At 32.4% G+C, this 18025-nt stretch overlaps 5 protein-coding genes across 6 annotated transcripts; 1 reads left to right on the top strand and 4 right to left on the bottom strand.

The window, feature by feature from the left end:
* Positions 1-176: 176 nt before the first annotated feature.
* OCT59_011607 (uncharacterized protein) lies at positions 177-4356 on the bottom strand (the record flags this gene model as incomplete). The annotated part of the gene is made up of 8 exons (XM_066133867.1): positions 177-185; positions 265-941; positions 1033-1057; positions 1564-1615; positions 1729-3052; positions 3130-3294; positions 3917-4241; positions 4318-4356. 8 exons carry the CDS (start codon positions 4354-4356, stop codon positions 177-179), a joined length of 2616 nt encoding a protein of 871 aa, XP_065989185.1.
* Positions 4357-4955: 599 nt separating this feature from the next.
* OCT59_011606 (uncharacterized protein) lies at positions 4956-5723 on the bottom strand (the record flags this gene model as incomplete). Of its 2 annotated transcripts, none has more annotated exons than XM_066133866.1 (1): positions 4956-5723. In XM_066133866.1, the coding sequence occupies one exon, from the start codon at positions 5721-5723 to the stop codon at positions 4956-4958; it is 768 nt and encodes a 255-aa protein (XP_065989184.1). The 2 variants fall into 2 exon arrangements, with proteins under 2 accessions (XP_065989184.1, XP_065989183.1); XM_066133865.1 differs by having other exon boundaries at positions 4956-5180.
* A 584-nt stretch (positions 5724-6307) lies between these two features.
* OCT59_011605 (uncharacterized protein) lies at positions 6308-7081 on the bottom strand (the record flags this gene model as incomplete). Its single annotated transcript, XM_066133863.1, has 3 exons — positions 6308-6507; positions 6585-6819; positions 7079-7081. The coding sequence occupies 3 exons, from the start codon at positions 7079-7081 to the stop codon at positions 6308-6310; spliced, it is 438 nt and encodes a 145-aa protein (XP_065989182.1).
* A 79-nt stretch (positions 7082-7160) lies between these two features.
* Positions 7161-9326, bottom strand: OCT59_011604 (uncharacterized protein; the record flags this gene model as incomplete). Its single annotated transcript, XM_066133862.1, has 1 exon — positions 7161-9326. The coding sequence occupies one exon, from the start codon at positions 9324-9326 to the stop codon at positions 7161-7163; it is 2166 nt and encodes a 721-aa protein (XP_065989181.1).
* Positions 9327-15219: 5893 nt separating this feature from the next.
* Positions 15220-16409, top strand: OCT59_011603 (uncharacterized protein; the record flags this gene model as incomplete). Its single annotated transcript, XM_066133861.1, has 6 exons — positions 15220-15243; positions 15344-15439; positions 15581-15694; positions 16019-16136; positions 16208-16270; positions 16339-16409. The coding sequence occupies 6 exons, from the start codon at positions 15220-15222 to the stop codon at positions 16407-16409; spliced, it is 486 nt and encodes a 161-aa protein (XP_065989180.1).
* Between the last annotated feature and the right edge of the window lie 1616 nt (positions 16410-18025).

Below are 18025 nucleotides of genomic sequence, written 5' to 3'. Positions count from 1 at the left end.
TTGTGGCGTGAATGATGAATTACCTAAAGAATTAGAGCCATGTGTAACAGGAATAGGTGCGATTAATTCACTTACCTCAGCTGAATTTTGGCCGGGGCCCCCGGCTGAAATCCCCATGGGTACTTCTTCCACATCGGTGTTATCGTTATCGTTATCATTATGCTCGGAGAAATTATCTATGATATCTTGAACTTTATCATTAGTCAACTCAGAAATAGAGTTCGCACTATATGTCGTAATATACTTAATATTCTCTACGCCTACCTTTTCAAATATTATATATATCTTTACAGCTTTCTGAGTTTTCCTTTGTAAGTTTTTACGGGAGATTTCTGGGAGGCGCAATCCTGTCTCTTCAGATCGTTGCTTTCGCAACATGGATAGGTGTTCCAACATTTTATCATAGATTATTCCCTTTGCCTTTTTTTCACCTATTTTGCCTTTTCCATCTTGTACAATCACACTAACCTGAGTTAAAAATTCCTTTCCATAATAATACCAGCGCAAAATCTCTTCCTGATTAGCACGAATTGCGCCATATTCAGCATCATCCGCTTTATCGAATAATTGTGCTAGAGAAAGCAATGAATCTGTAGATGAATTTTGGTTGAGACTCTCAATTGAAATCACATCGCAAGGAATGGCTTTATCACTCGATTGGGCATCATCCTTAATACCATCAGCTATCAATTGTACGATATTTTCTGCACCTTTCTTCCTATGGCTATTTTGGCCGGGGGCCCCGGCTGAAATTTTAGTCACGGGATTGAATACCTCCAGTATCTTTTCAGAAGTGGAGCACCCGGTGTCAGATTCTTGATCTTGGTTAAGAGATGCTTGCTCTGCTTTGCTAAGTTTCTTTTCCTTATTGCGTTGCTTTATTTCACTACTAACGATTTTCTTATGAGCCTCAAGCAAGAAACTATCCATCTCTTTCTCCTCTAACGGTTTTTCATGATGGACCGCACCCGAATTGAAGTTAGATGAGTTAATGTTAGGGGTATTATCATTAGAAGAATTATCATTTAGCACCTGCCTCTGTTCCACTTTCGTGAGTCTATCTCTAACTTCAATATTCTCAGATTTCAACTCCTCGATTGTGGCCCTGAGTTTGGCATTTTCAGCATCACGCCTCTCGTTATATTCCTTATTCGCTCTTAGAAACTCGTTATTACTGCGCTTAAGTTCAGCTATTTCAGCATCAGACACTGAGAGCTTTCTTCTAAGATCAACTCTCTCAGCATCGAACTCTGAGATCTTTCTTCTAAGATCAGGTATTTCGGCATTCTCAGCCTCAAGTTCTATGATACGCTGTTTCAATACTTCAAGCTCGGATGACATGATCTATAATATATAAAACTAATAGACTGTATATAAGCATTCAAAATAAAAAATATCATGTGATTTTCCTGACCCGAGGTCAGCGAAATTTGCCAAGAAAAATTTTTATTAATATACATACATGCAAAAATAAATACAAGATCGGGACTTAGCCCGTGATACAACTGATACATGACGCTTCTATACTAAATGTCTAATGTATATCCCTACAGTCTAACTAACCACCTGACATTTACGTGACTTGGAAATTCGCCCCTCCTTCTTTACGAAATGTCTGTAAAATACATGATTATTAATTATAAGAAATTAGCCGTTAGCCATTAAGGCGCTTCGCAGGCGCTTCGCAAGATTGCAAGAAATAGGAATTTGCGAAATAATAAATCTTACGTATTATATCTATCTAGCAAGTTAGAGTATTTGAGCTGTTCCTCCTCGAAAAGCTTTCTCTTCTTTTTTGTGTCCTCCCGACTTGCCATACCGAAGTCAATCAGATAGACGCCACCGTCATCGTTAATTAAGATGTTTTCCTCCCGAATGTCATTGTGGAGGATGCCATGCTTGTGGATCGCTTCTAATCCCTTAATAGCCCTTGTCTTTTGCTGTTTCTTTATTTTTTGGTCGCTCAACGAAGTGCCGACAATAGTCATGCCGATAACGAAGCTCATACCTCCTCCATAATATCCATAACAGACCAACTTCGGGATATACTTGCCTTGGATATCAGCGAGTTCCTTGTAAATCTCTACTTCCTTCTGCATTTCTTTCAGAACATACGATGGAGCCTTCGACAAGTCTACGCTCTTCAAAGCAATCGTATCGCCACGAAACTCGCAAAGGAGTGTTTTACCACTTCGTCCTTCACCTAGTATGCCCTTAAACTTGAAGTCCGCGAAGCTAAACTTTTGCTGGTTTACTGGGATGTTAGAAGACGATTGTTGATTTGCAAAAGTGCCGGAAGTTGATTGTTGATCTATTGAGGAGCTGGAAGTCGATTTCGAATGTGACCGAAGATTACGTGAATTATTGTCTCCATGAGCCGGCACTAGTACTTGAGGTTTAGGAGACTTGGGATTCTCTTTCGCCCGTCGAGTTAGATAAGCATATGCCTTGAGTACAGGTGGAGTTTCAGATTGAAGTGGGAGGGTTTTTGAGATCCGGAGCTCTGTATGCTCTCGGAGTAGAAACCAGTGATTATCATAGGTGGAGAGAATACCATATCTAAGTTCGTTTCCTCCCATATAATTATAGATTTGTTGAACTACATCCTTGCCTTTACTCGTCTGATAAAATTCGGGAAATGTTTGTTCCCCCATATCTTCTAAAACATGTTTTCTTTTAGCTTCCATCACCAAGATCAATGAACCCACGAGATGACAGTTGAAATCTGGTATGCCGGGAGTGTCAGTAGATTTCCTTGAATATACGTAGTCTGGTCCTGTAAGATCATTCAATATCATACAAATATTAACATTTATGGCATTACGAACATCCTCTTCATCGACCACAGCAAATCTATCATTAAATCTCGGCCTCTCGAATATCGGCTGTTGGTCGAAATGAAAGCTGTTCACTTGCTCGAAAAAGTCTCCCCAAAGTTGCACACTTGCCGGCGGGTCACCTACAGCCTTAGTAGTGGTCTTCGAGGTAACGCAGTCCGGAGAATATGTTATGGGTGGTGGAATACACGACAACGCCTCTTCCAAGCTGAGAACTGGAAACGAATGCGTGTTAATATTACAAGGGCAAATGACGAAAAATTAGACTATACCAGACACTCCAGACACTTACGGGGCAATTTTACAATAACATGGATATGCCTCTTAGGCGGTTTCTCAGTCCAGTAGTCTCCAATTTCTCTTGTTGCAAGGAGCTCGGGTTCGTCATTGAGAATGAGATTGCTTAAGAGATCGTCCTGATCGTCAGGAATTTCCTTTTTCCATAGCCTGAGCCTGTCTGCAGGAAAATTGTCGAACTCTGGTGACTTTTTTGCCTTAATAGCGTCCTTGAGTTCACTAATAGGCTCGTCCCTGTTTATTTTAACAGAGAAAGCGTTCGCGGTTGTATTTCCTTTAACGAGACAGAATAAAGTGATAGACATATTTCCGACTTATATAGTATTTTTTGTGAAATGTTATTGGCTCAAAGTGCGGTATATGAGGACAAGAGTAAAAAGAATTTTATTTGTGAAAAAAAATACTGAGTGAGCACTATATGTGAGAAATTATTCTGTTTCACAAGCCTGCCGTATGATCAGCAATTGCATGGTGCAACGAACGCCTAATCACTGCGCCTCCCTAACTGTGAAGACTCTTCTCACTTATCAGTTATCACCTGATATAGTGCTACGCTTTTTTATATAGGCTAGATTGGTTAGATTTATAGTCCGATATTACATAGTGATCGGGTTCGCACCCCATTTCATTAGACGTGACCCGTTTCTCATAACGTTCGATAAAAATACTTTATTTATGAAATAAAAACGTTGCCGGAAGCCGGCTTACAATACATAAAAATTGCGACTATAGCGCTACATAACACTAAAATTATGGAGAATATACGGTGACATGGAAGTGACCCGCTCGAGGTTGAAATTGATCATTAAAAAAAACAGAAATATAGGCTTGAGAGTTCATTGGTCTTTCGCTAACTGTTCCGGGATGGATCTGACGAATACTTAGAGAAAGATTAGAAAATTGTACCCCCAACAGGCCTAACTGGTTTAACCGGTTACGAATTGCAATTTCAAGTCCGCCAACCGTTCGACCTGTGTTGATTGTAATTGCTTGATCTACTTGGTTGCTTGGAAGATCGAAGAGGTTCCCTATGGGAACGATAAGACAATTGAGAGTGATATCAATACCATCCCTATCATTGTTATCGGTCATTGTGTAGCGAATTTCCTAAATTTAAGAGCCTATAGTGAGTATTTTTTATGTCGCACTTCGCTCCCATACATAACTTCTATCACATACGCACCTTAAATTTTTTTGCGGAAAGTTGGCTGAACTTCCACATACTCCTACATGCTTTATATCTTGCTGGAAAAAGAGCGCCAAGCCGAAGTTAAGGAGATAAGAATAGTGATTAGCATTGTCGTATGATGCCAAGAGTTCTATGAAGGCACATGCAAATAGAATTCTCATACCTTTTCACATGTAGATCTACCGGAAAGACATAGTTGGTTTTACGCCTGGCGATCTCGAAATTGCGTATCCCTCAGCCTTTCATAACATATGCTTTTGCCGTCAGTATTTACTTTTGGAGTTGGTCCTGTGTTGCAACTAGACCTCCTTTCAAGCGAAGCGCCTGTGAAGCAGGCCATTTTCTCACATTTGTTCGGGAAAAAAATATAGGTACTGGTTAGTATGTTTTCTTTTTCGAATATATATGCAAAAATTAATATGTCGCACAAGACCTGACTGATGATCCACTTATTTTGTCGCACAATTTGTGGCTCAGCAAAATCTTCCGAGCTGATGATCACTGCTCCGGACTGATTAGTGTTGTTAATCCGGCACGAAAACTATTATCGCAAAATGCTTCGAAAAATGATGAAACTCGAAAAAAAATCCAAGCCGATTAACAATACTAGGACTGATATTACCTAAATTTACCTAAATGTAAGACGGTTTACGGTTATCATCCATTTTCCTCCTCCGGTCGAGAATCTTGTATGTACCGATTGGGGACTTATAAATAGCAAATCTTTGCTGTTGTGATATAAAGTCTAAGCATGCTTGCAAGAGTAGTTTAGACGTTGTACCTTTTTCTACTTGAATAAGCATTATTACCAATACATCAAGAGGTAAATCTGGTGGAAAAATATATTCAAAATCCATTAAAGCGAAATGCTTATTTTTTGGCGTTAACCCTTTAATGAATACTTCTTTAAGATGATTTTTACAGAGTTTGATAACATCGTTACATCTCTTTATCTTCGAGTAATAATCCACTATTGAGTCTTCATCTTGAAGCAATGATCCACACCGGAACTTATCAACCTCATCTGCATTATTTTCTACCTTGATCTCATCTGTATCTTTACCATCCGGCCATATTTCCCATCGAAGTTCCTCGGCACTATACGGTAATTCTATTAGGCTTAAAATTTGTGGGAGGTAAAAAGCATTGGATTGTATGAATACATGGAATAATGATGCTGGATTTCTTATGCCGGGCAGACTATATACAAATTTCTTAAGTATTTTTTCTCTCCAATGCCTAATTGCCTTTGTCTTCCAATAGATTTTGATTTCGCAAAAAAGATCTTCCCAGTCTTCCCACTCTGGTGTAAATTTAGGAATTCCTTCATTGCCCCATTCATACCTTTCCCCATATTCTTTGATAAATTCATTATAGGCCTCATCCGCGTCATCAAACATTTTGCTAATATTGTAGATCAATTATACTTAATAAAAAATAAAGTACTGTTAGCGTGCATAGCTTCTTTTCAGTATATGCGAAAATTATGTTGCACATGACCTGACTGATGATCCACTTATTTTTCTGTCGCACAGGAGTGGCCCAGCAAATTCTTCTTTCGAGCGAAGTGATCACTGCTCCGGACTAGTTGGATCGAACTCCCAGATATTCACTCAGCTCGGGATAATCGAACACGCCTACAATCCTATCCTGTCTTTTATTCTTGACAGTGATAAAGCCGGTTGCCCTATCATATGTGTGCTCATATTTGGCTGGATTGCATAGGGGCAAATATTGTGTGGGATTAGTAGTAAACTTACCCATTGTCTTGCGCCTGTTATTTCTTGATTTTTTAGCCATTACCAGATAGTTTGTCCGATTCAATTAATCTATTCTTTTTCTGAACAAATATGAGAAATAAGGGAGGGCTGATTAATCAACCTGGCATTTCATCTATATCACTTCTTAACATTTTTATATATCTGAAAAAAATAAACTGAATATTTATCGCACAATCTGGCCGAAGGCGCTGTGTATGGCTCGTCTATTTCCGAATTTCAGCTAACATTGCGATTTCTGCTAACATTGAATCCATATCCATAGTCTGAGACTTTTTTGGATCGTTATTTCTAGACTGAGATGCAGGTGAAGAAGCCTGTGTTTGGGGGTTTGGACCATCACCTGTCTCTGGTTCAGATTTGGGCTCCTTCTTCGATTTTGGATCACCCAAAGCGTAATTTTTTCCTGCATCAAGACGGTTAATTTTATGTCTTAATGCGATTTCTGAAAGATTGTCGAGATGTTGAGGGTTGGATTTGGACCGGTATGAACCATCGAGGCGTGTTTAGCTCCTATTTTTCTTAGAAGCTCGGGGGTAATCTCATCTTCGTCCTGATTAGTTTTTAAACTCTTTATGAATTTGGCAAATGGCACATTATTACGCTTTCCAGTTTCAGTATAAACTGGATCACGCAACTTCCCAGCCTTAATAGCGTCGCAAAAAGAGTGAGTAGGGTTTGTAACTTTGGCCGAAGACGCGGTTACTAAGCTGACCCGCTAAAGCAAAGGAATTTTAAATATCTATAATAAAAGTGAAGATGAAGTTTTGAGATTATTAGTATCAAAATTACCTCGTATGGGTCGTTTTATCTGCCAATATATCAAGAGAGATGGTTCGATTTGTGGGAAAGGGTGTATGAGCGAATTAGGATGTTCCAGACATTTTAATGCCCATCCTAGAACAATATGCCCTGTCTGTAAGATGGGAACCTATTCCGATACTGGAATCTGTAGCACACATGGTGGAATTTATGACCATGCCTGGCGCAAAAGTAAAAAAACTAAAACAGAATCAGATATGGTTAAGACTTAGTTGAATAACGATCTGAGCTGAAGTATTATTTGTCTTGCCCTATAGAATCAAAGAGTTCCTGAATATCATTATCTGTTTTCGGCCTATATGGTGGAAGCTCTGGCGTACCTTTATCTCCAAAACCAAGACCATCATATGGTTGCCGATTAATTTGATATGAACGTTCCCAAACCTGTTTTTCTTTAGGCCCTATTTTTTTCCTATTTATCTTTACAGTATAGCCACACCAATTTCCAGCAATTGCATTAATTGCCCTTATAGCTGAATTAAGATCCGATGTTACCTTAGCACAAGACTTAAATCCGAAGAGTAATAGGGATTGATCCAGGACTTTTATAAACCTCTCGCAGGATTGTGTGAATGTTTCTGATATTATATTACTGGAAAAAATACGCTTATCATCTATGCCGGTAAAGCCTAGTATTTGAAAGAGTTCCCTTATAACTTTCCAATGATTAGCTGAATATGATTTGTGCAAGTCCTCTGCTACTGATTTCTCAGAATTATAACCAGCTTTATAATGGCTATCTTCCCATTGCGCAATATCTTTGACCTCTAACCCTTTCATTGCACTTTCCTCATCATAGCCTTGCTTTCTAAAGTGAGATAACTGCAAGAAATGTTTCTGAGGTTCGGGCGGACTGAAATGTTTTACAAACTTTTTATTGCAAAGATTATCCCAAATCTCATTGTCTATATCTTTACCATAAATATTTCGCATATAGAAACGTTTAAGTGCCATAGTATCTGGGATAGAGCGTTCTTGGTCAAACTTAAGATTTTCAGCTTCTTCAGGATCGAGATTCCGGGAAGTAGCAACTGCATCAAAATCTGTTTCCTTGATAACTAGTGCTTCAACCCTAACCTCATTGCGGACTTTTTTACGATTCCCTATAACTCCTCGGCTCTCATCCATTTTTATTAGTTGGAGAGAAGCACCAGTACTGGCTATAAGACTACAAAGCTTCTCAATAAAATATCTCGCAGAAAGCCGTTTCTGATGCTCAACTTCGACAAATGTTATTACAGCAGGAGATTCATCGATTTTATAAGAAATGGCGTTGCTATCCCATTCACGGTGACCCTTTATTGATGTAGGCAAATTATTAGGTCGAGCACTTTCAAGTTCTGCTCGGATATTTTCACGACCTGGTGGACGAAAAAGTTCATTAGAATTTTTTTGATAAAACACAGAAACAATACGACGAGGACAGTCACGAATTCGATAAAGCATTTGCGCAAGAGCCTCAACATGAACTGGAGTGGTGATGTTTGTAATAGCTATAACTATATCAAAATGGCCCGTAACCTCAAATGATATTCCCGCCTCCACTGTATTTGTGTAAGCTACACAGTCAAGCTCACCCCAAGCAACATCAATATTAGAGAAGTCTTTTTGTCTCTGCTTCCCATCCATATTCCCATAATATGCACGGGCTTTAACAGGAGAATTGTCAGGTTTAAACAACTTAGATGCTTTTTCTACTAGCGCTCTAGCCATCACTGCTCCAGTAGATACGAATGCTACACGTTTGCCCTGCCTCAAAAGATCATATCCTATTCGCATGGCTTCAGCTCCGCTATTCAGATCATAAATAAATTCAACTGTCTCGCCTATACGAGGCTGATACTTATTATCAACTATGCAAATATTTTCACCACGATAAGTCTGGAGAAAGGTTAGTGTTGATTTATTTGCAAAAGCATCCACGGCCAAAACATGTCTCACAGATCTTAGTACATCACGTATTGCATTCTCAGATTCTCGTGCATTTGTACCACTAGACATTTGACGCATAATGGCATTAGCTTCATCAAGAATAGCTACAAATGGACGGGCTGTAAACTCGATACGGAAAAGACTCTCAACCTGTACTATGATAATATCCCACTCATTTATAGATAAGTCTCCTTGTATATTTTGATAATTGCAAATTCGAAAACCAGATGCTTTTAGCTCATCAAGTTTCGTTTTTGATTCATTACTAAGAGACTTTCGGTAAGAAACCCAGATATAACATGGCAAAGAAGAGAGATCATGTACATTATTTTTCAATGCCATAATAATCTCTCTTAATGTAGTGGTTTTCCATGTTCCCGGAGGAGAACGAATAAGTGTTGTCATTTTCTTAATACCCAAGAAATCGGGATATACTTCTGGAGCATCCTTTAATTTTTCTACATTAATCATTGTCTCTGATAATTCTACAAGGGGGCGTGGATTTGATATAGCATCACCTATTCTTTCGACTATTCCTCGCTTAGGTTTTGCAGAAATTTCGATCACTTTTCCAAATGCTAATCCTTTATGATCTGGTTTATAATTTTTCTGCCAATAGCATTTGAGTACAAAACAGCCATTACTTCGAAGAAAGCCATATAACTGATCCTTTTCGTGCTTGATTTCACAAATAGGACATGCTTCATATAATTGGGCTTGAAAGTGGACAAATCCATTCCCAATTTTTCTGATCTCAAGCCATCCATATAGAGGTAGGCTCCGAATCTGGTCAATCCGGTCATCCTAGGATCAATCCGTCTAATAGGCGGATTCGGATTGATCAGATGAATCCGTCAAATAGACCGGATGGATGACCGGATATCCGATCTATCCTATACGGGATCGACAAAAAAATTTCCTTTTTAGGAAATTTTATGTTACACGACCGGAAACTAAATTTAGAAAAACTGGTTTTTTGTGGAACGGGTATCGCCAAAAATGGAAACGATCGACATGCCCGTGCGTCACGTGACAACAATTAAATACCTAATCATAAATTCCGGCTGAAATTAAATGATCGGCGAAAAATTTCCTTTTTAGGATTCTTGTGAAACCCAAAATTTCATTTTTGCTGGGAAACAAAATTGCCTTTTTTGGATTTGTGTAACGTTACTCGTGCCCTAAAAAGGATAATTCTATGCCGATTACTTAATTCCGGCCGGAATTATAATCAATCCGGTCAATCCGCGGATAATCCGATGATCCGATTTTTTTAATCCGGATTGATCCGTCACGTGATCATCCGGATGACGGATTGACCAGATTCATCCGGAGCGCACCTCTAATGTTACCAAATATAGTAAATTTTATTTTGTGTAACTTATAAAATATACTATATTTGGTAATTTGATTAGCATGATGTCTAGACTATGGCACGCCGGACTGGACAGATGTTTAAACGTAAAAGCTAAATCATTTGACGTTTAAGGTTAACTGCGAAATTCAAATGATTTGCTGTACCAACAAACTGTTTGACTTTATTGTTAAATTCTTTGCCAATACTGTCAAACAGTTTGGCGATATGAAAATAATTTTCCATATTTGGTTGAAATTTAAATGGTGCAATTTAAGTAATAATTTTCTTTTTAAAAGTCTCGTGAAATCCTATTTCCTTTATAGGAAATTTGTTTATAGATTTGCAAATACTTTGGAATTAATGGCAAATGCTTTGGGAATTAATGACAAATGCTTTGGAATTAATGACAAATGGTTTATATTTAACGCCAAATGCTTTGTACTCCAAAGTCAAATGATATGGTGTTAACGTCAAATGATTTAGCTTTTACGTTAAACATCTGTCCAGCCTGGCGTGCCATACTAGACATCATGTCGGTTGATGTCTTTCACATCATGTTAAATAATGTGCAAACATCATCCTACATATATCAAATATGTATGGAAAGCCGTCCTTGACAAAAAGTTGATGTCCAAACATCATGAAATATAATATTTAGACATCATGATGGTATGTCTAGACATCATGTTTCATATATGTAGGATGATGTTTGTACATTATTTAACATGATGTGAAAGACATCAACCGACATGATGTCTAGACATCATGCTGATCAAATTACCAAATATAGTATATTTATGAGTTACACAAAATAAAATTTACTATATTTGGTAACATGATGTCTAAGACATCATGTCGGTTGATGCTTGAGCATCATGTTGAATGATGTACAAACATTATTCTACATATATCAAACATGATGTCTAGACATTATCCAACATGATGTCTGGATATCAACCTTTTGTCAAGGACGGCTTTCCATAAATATGATGTCTAGACATACCATCATGATGTCTAAACATTATATTTTATGATGTTTGGATATCAACCTTTTGTCAAGGATGGCTTTCCATAGAATTTCGTAGTTGAAGTTTATAGCTATGCTAATTCATTGCTATTGCTATAGCGAAAGAAAAAAAAAAAGCTATAGCGAAAGAAAAATACAGTTTTTATTATTAATAAAGATGTTTAATTAGTAATCCATGTACCAATCGGACCACCCCTTAAATCTGCATTTCCAATATAGGAATATCCAACAATTTTTAATCGAATAGATTGAAATTTTTAATGAAAAAACTTTGACATTTGCTTTATTTTATTAAAGTATCAAAAATAGCTCTTAAAAAAGTCAAACTTTCACCAATAAACTTTAAATTTCTTCAATTCGTAATTTGTGTAACCATCGACACAAAACCGAAAAATTTTTTCACTTAATAATTTGAAAATAAATGCTTTAAATATGTTCAGAACTTATATTTTAAGATAAAATTACCATTTTTAAATTCCTAAAGATTGATTTATAAAAGTTTCATATAAGCATTAAAAATGGGAAAATGGATTATTGTTAGTTAACCTTAAAGTAGGAAATATTTTTACATTTATTATATCATTTTTTTTTTAATATTCTATTAATATATGTCCAAAGTATATATGTGTGAATTTTGAGACTTCTTGCTAGTACTTTTATTAGAAAAAAAAATGATAAATAATTTTTACTAAAATTTCGCTAATTGATGATATTTAAAAGCAATTCGCAAAATTTTGAGTTTTGAAATACTTAAATTTATATTTTTACAAAATAGATTTAATCTCTAAGTTTTTTTTAAAAAAAAATTTAATTGGTTTGGCTAAAAATTGACCGACTTTACTTTTTTTGGAAGTGGAGATTTGATTTTGCCGATCACTAGGTCCGATTCATTCGTGGATCGGCAATTAATTTAATTTCTTTTCGCCCTTTAGGGTGAGTTTCCTTAATTTTATTTTTCATTATTTCCGTTTGATCTGGTTTATTGGGAATAATTCAATTTATTGATTTATTTTAGGTATTTAGTTTAGTATTAGTGTTTAGTTTTTTTTAACTGTAACTTAGAATCAAACTAAAGGCATGATTGTAATTTCCATAAATTTTTCTTAATAAGTTTTTATTGTTAACCAGTAAAAAAAAAAAAAAAAAAAATTGCTATTGCTATAGCTATTATAGCTATAGCAATATAGCAAAATTGCTTCTTTTGACATCATTAGAATAAAATCACAAATTATTCACTTTTGTGCCACTTTTAATGCATTTTTAATTGTACCATCAAAAAAAAGGTTTTTGTAAAAAAATTTAATTTCCGTTGATCAATAAAAAATTTCATTGATCAATGAGAAGACCATTTTTCAATAAAGATGATTACATATCAGTTTATATTTATAAAAGGAAAAATTCATGTGAATTTTTCTTACATACCAGTTTATGATATTAAAAATTTTATTAAAAAAAAAATCTCAATAATAATTATTATTAAAAAAATATTTCATTTTATTTATTACATTACACATTATTTATTTATTCAAAAAAATAAATATATTATTAACATTTATTATTTATTTATTAAAAAGAACTTTTAATATATTTAATGATGTATGATATATCTACAAGATTTATTTTTTAAAGGATGGCTTTTCTTTTGGGATGGCCTTTCTTTCACTTTTAAATAAAAAAAAGAAATCTGAGAAATTTCTTGGTACAAAATTTTATTGTTTATTTAATTAATTAAAAAAAAATTGGTTTGGTAAAATTTACAACCAATCAAAAAAAAAGAAAAATTTGAAAAAAAAATAGTTCAGTAAAATACAGCCAACCAAAAAAGATAATATTATTTGTAAGCTATAATTATATTAATAAAATATAATATAAAAAATGCAATTTTATATTTAAAATTCATGTTTATATATGCTTATTTTTTGTTTTCTTATTTTTTTATTAATAAAACTGAAAAGATAATTTTTTTTACAAACCAAGTTACATACCTTTAAACAGTATTACATCCAAAAAAATATTTACATTTATTAAAGAGAAATCATTTTAGTCATACAAAAAATCACTTAGGGGGCGAAATCCCCCACAAATCGCAACTTCTATTTTATATATTAAGATTGAATTTGCATAAGAAAACTATTAATCCATAAAATTAATATACAGAAAGAAGGTGTTTCTCAACTTCAATAAATGGTTATACTTTTTTGTTATATCATACCATGCTACTTTAATAAACTGGAAAATTTTCGCCCGAATTTCAGTAATAAATTATTTTCGGTGTTGGTATATTGAACTCTTTTGTAAATTATAGCGATTTTACCCTATAAAAAATTTTTATCCGAATATTTCCATTATTTCTCCGTGTTTTCCGTAAAAATTCCGTGAAAATGATACATTCACGGAAAAAACATGGAAAGATAAAACACGGATCAGATTTTTTACAGGGCAAAAAAATTTTGATGATGATATTTATCGTTTATCATCTTTGTGACTTTTTAAAATTGTAACATAAATGGTTAAGATGCTTAAGATAATAAGATATCAGTGAAATATCTATTAATTGTGTTAATAAGACATTATTACACTTTTAAAATTTATTAATTCTAATTTTTCTGATACAGTAATTAGGATTTCATATATTTCGGTCAAACTTAATGCCAACCAAATTAAATTTTAAATTGAAGAAATAAGAAGTAAATAAAACATAATTGAAATAACTAGACTTTATTTATTTATTTATTGAAAGAAAATTATATTTACAAATAAATAAAATATGAAATTAACCAATAAAAAGCTTTATGATAAAAATAAAAAATTAATAAAAAAATAATAATAGTGATTTTCAAGGAAGTAAATTAATTATGTGATGCGTATGTTATAGTTAATTTAAAGGCTTACCTTAATTCAAGAAACTTTTTTTTATTAATGTAATATTCGGTTACGATTAAAAATACATGTGAATAATATTATTGAATAATAAAGTTATAAAACAAATAAAATTGAAAATACATTATTGAATATCTTGTTACTTTCTCGATAACATTCGATAAATTAATAAATAAATAAGTAAATTGAAAATATTAATCAAAATTTTAATTATAGTTGTCGCTAGATCAAAACTTTTAAAGCACATGATGGTAAAACCATAATATTCTTTGAATTTTTTTTTTTTTAAAAAAAAAACTTTATTAATAACATGATGATCGCAGAAACTGCGCATCATGTTCTAGACGATGTGCATCTGCTAATAAAGTATTATTCTTTGAATTTCCTTTCGCTTCTCTTTTTCTATTAATCAATTTAAATTACTAAAGTTAATTATTTAATAAAGGATAATACAAATGTCAACAACAGGAAAAATGTAAAATGTAGTTACTGTTTCAACGTAAATTAGGAATATAATAAATGTAAATTATATTTATTACCATTAACAACACGATTAAAAAAAATTTTCGATGATTGATAATCAGACGTTCAAGACGTCACAATAATTTGACACGTGATCTGCGGTATAAAATTTATTCCGATCGCCGAAATTTATTTTTTTTCACTTTAATTTTTTTTCTTTCAAAATAAATAATAGTACATATTTTATAATTATTATATATCAAATATTCTATATGCATAAATTCAAAACTATCTTTTCAAAGAAAACTAAAAATGTCATTGAATACTTTGGTGTGTGTCATGATTGTAAAAAGCCTAATACCGGAATAGAATGGTGTAATAAATGTGACCCAGGACGGTTTTTAAGAGAAGGAAAAACGAGTGGAAATCCTGAAATAGACAAATTAATTCATGAATCACAACTTAATACTGATGATCGTTATAATTTAGAATGGATACCATATGATAAATTTCTTGATATTAAATCAATAAGTGAAGGTGGTTTTTCTAATATTTTTTCAGCTTCTTGGAATAATAAAAGGAGAAATCCGAACGGGTCTATTATAGTTGCACTTAAAAAATTTAAAAACTCAATAAAAATGACAGAAACTTTTATTAACGAGGTAAAAATTTTTTTTTACAAAAATTATAAAATTATTAAATTTTTAATTATTAAATTTTTTTTTATTTAAAATTATATTAATTATTTTTATATTTATTTAGATTAAAATGTATAATGAATTTGATAATTCTCTTCGTTTATATATCGTACAATTTTATGGTATAACAAAAGATCCACAAACAGAAGAATTTATGATGGTATTAAAATTTGCAGATGAAAGTTTAAGAGAGTACCTTAAAAAAAATTTTCATAATTTAAATTGGAAAGAAAAATTAAATATTTTATGTAATATTGCAGACTCTCTTGATATTATTCATAAGAATAATTATATTCATAAGGATTTACATAGTGGAAATATACTTCAATTTTATATGGATGTTAAAGTTACAAAAATTGCAGATTTAGGAATTGCAAAATTAATACAAAATTCAAGATCCTCTGATTCTTCAAATGTTTGTGGAGTACTTCCTTATATAGCCCCAGAAGTTTTATATGGAGAACCATACACATTTGCTAGTGATATTTATAGTTTTGGAATTATTATGATAGAAATGACAACTAGAAGGTCACCTTATTCAAATGTACCACATGATGAGAAACTTGCATTAGCAATTTGCAATGGTTTAAGACCAAGAGTAGCCAAAGGAACACCAAAAGTTTATATTAATTTAGTAAATCAATGCCTTGATGCAAATCCCGAAAAAAGACCCAAAAATTTATCTTACTATTTACATTATTTAAAAAGTTATAAGAATTTTATTGATATTAATTCACAGGATTCCACTTCAGAAAACAAATTTCATTCTGAAGCAATATACATTAGTCGTTATATGAGTTTTACTAATCTTACCATTCCAAGAAATTCTACAAAAGTTCAAATTGAAGATTCAAAAGGTGAAAATTTTAAAATTAACTTAATAGTTTTAAATTCAGAATTTAGAAAATTCAAATGTCTTTTATTTCAGTTTCAGATTCACAATTAATTGACCAGCATATTTCTGATGATTTTCAAAGTTCATTTGATCAAGGTATCTATATATTAATTATTTTTCTGTCATTTCTATTTTGTTATTTAACTTATTGTTATTGCATATAGATTATATAGAAATGAATGAAAATGTTGATAAAATCGATCTTATTAAATATTATACAGAAGACGATGAATAAGAATCATTTCTACTCTATATGTTGTAATATAATTATGTATTTTTTAGTATTAAACTATTAATAAGATAAAAATTTTTAAAGCCACTCATTTGAAGTATTATTTAATAAAACTTACCAATAGTGATCTGACTAAATTTATCTTGAAATAAAAAATTGATTACGTTCACAGGCACATGAAAAATTAATTATTTTTATTTGATATACTGTACATATCGTCGGATTTGTTTCATCACCCAAATATGCTGAATTTTGCATTATGTGGGCATAGCAAAGTTAAGGATGCGTTGCACGATATCCATAAAGGTGTGATTAAAAAAAAAATTTTTGACCGGAATTAACATAATTTTGGCCAGACTTATGATATGTAGATTAGTGTTACATCATATGATAACGATAAGCCACTCTAAAAAAATTTTTTTTTACTTTCGCTTCTTTTTAATTTAATTTTTAATTTTAAAAAGTACACAAGTAGTATATGAGTCTACAAGCTAAAACTTAAAAATTGATTTTTAAATTATAAATTTAATCTATTAATCTATTACAATATTTATAATACTTTATATTTCACTATTTTTTGTCATAAATGTTGAGCGTTCAAAATGTTTTATTTTTCTTATTATACTTAAATTTAAGATAACCACCCAAACTCTTTCAAAAATTCATTTTCAAAATATCTTTACAATAAGTCTTTTCAAATGAACCTATATAAGCAAAAAAAAAGAGAATTTAGAACAATATTATTTAAAAAAATTTTTAGATCTAAAAGGTAAAAAAGAAAAAAAATAGAAATAGAAAAATAGCCAAAAGAAATAAAAAAAAATCGCCACCAAATATTCATACAACTCACAAAATAACATACTATGTCGGATAGTTAAAACACGGTTTTTTTTTAAAATATTTTTTTTTTTTAACGTTGAAAAAAAATTTTTTTTAATTGATCAACAACTCACTTGATGTGAAATCTCGTGTTTGCAGATCAGTTTTAGTATTACGCAAAAGGACCAATGCAATAAAGTAATTTTATCTCGTGAATCAAATCCGCCCATATGATGGCTAAAAATTTATAATTTTGTAGTGTAGTGATAAAGTCGTTGTACTGTAAACGATTTAATATTTTTCTAGAATTTTTTTAGTGGGCAAATTCATAAAACAATTTGTGACTTTTTTTTTTACAATTCGTGACTTTTTACCTTTCGTCTTTTTATAAACCATATAACTTAAATATTAGTATTATTTACTATTTCATGGGGAGTTGGGTTTTTTTCCCGAAAGTAAAAAACACTAAGCTAATCACTCGCAATTTTTAAAAATTAGTATGAAGGTGATCATGAGTGACACTTTGTGCGACAGAGGATTAATAGTATTAAAAATAAATTTCATTCATTCATTTATTTTATTTTATTTTTATTTTATCGATTATATACTACTAGTAATAAATTACAACATGATCAACTACAAGCCTTGAGACTATTTCTTTAGAATTATAACATATAAGTAAAATTTCGGCTGAGACGAGTTTTACCTAATTTGGTTTATGAGAAAGTTCATTTGAAAAGCGGATCGGATTATGAATAGAAGAGTTTGACCCGAAATATCACTAATTATTTGCGGAAAGT

The sequence above is a fragment of the Rhizophagus irregularis genome, chromosome 2 (genome assembly GCF_026210795.1).
Source record: "Rhizophagus irregularis chromosome 2, complete sequence".
Lineage (NCBI taxonomy): Eukaryota > Fungi > Glomeromycota > Glomeromycetes > Glomerales > Glomeraceae > Rhizophagus > Rhizophagus irregularis.
Note: the sequence above shows the minus strand (reverse complement) of the source record. Positions and strands in the feature narration are given on the sequence as shown.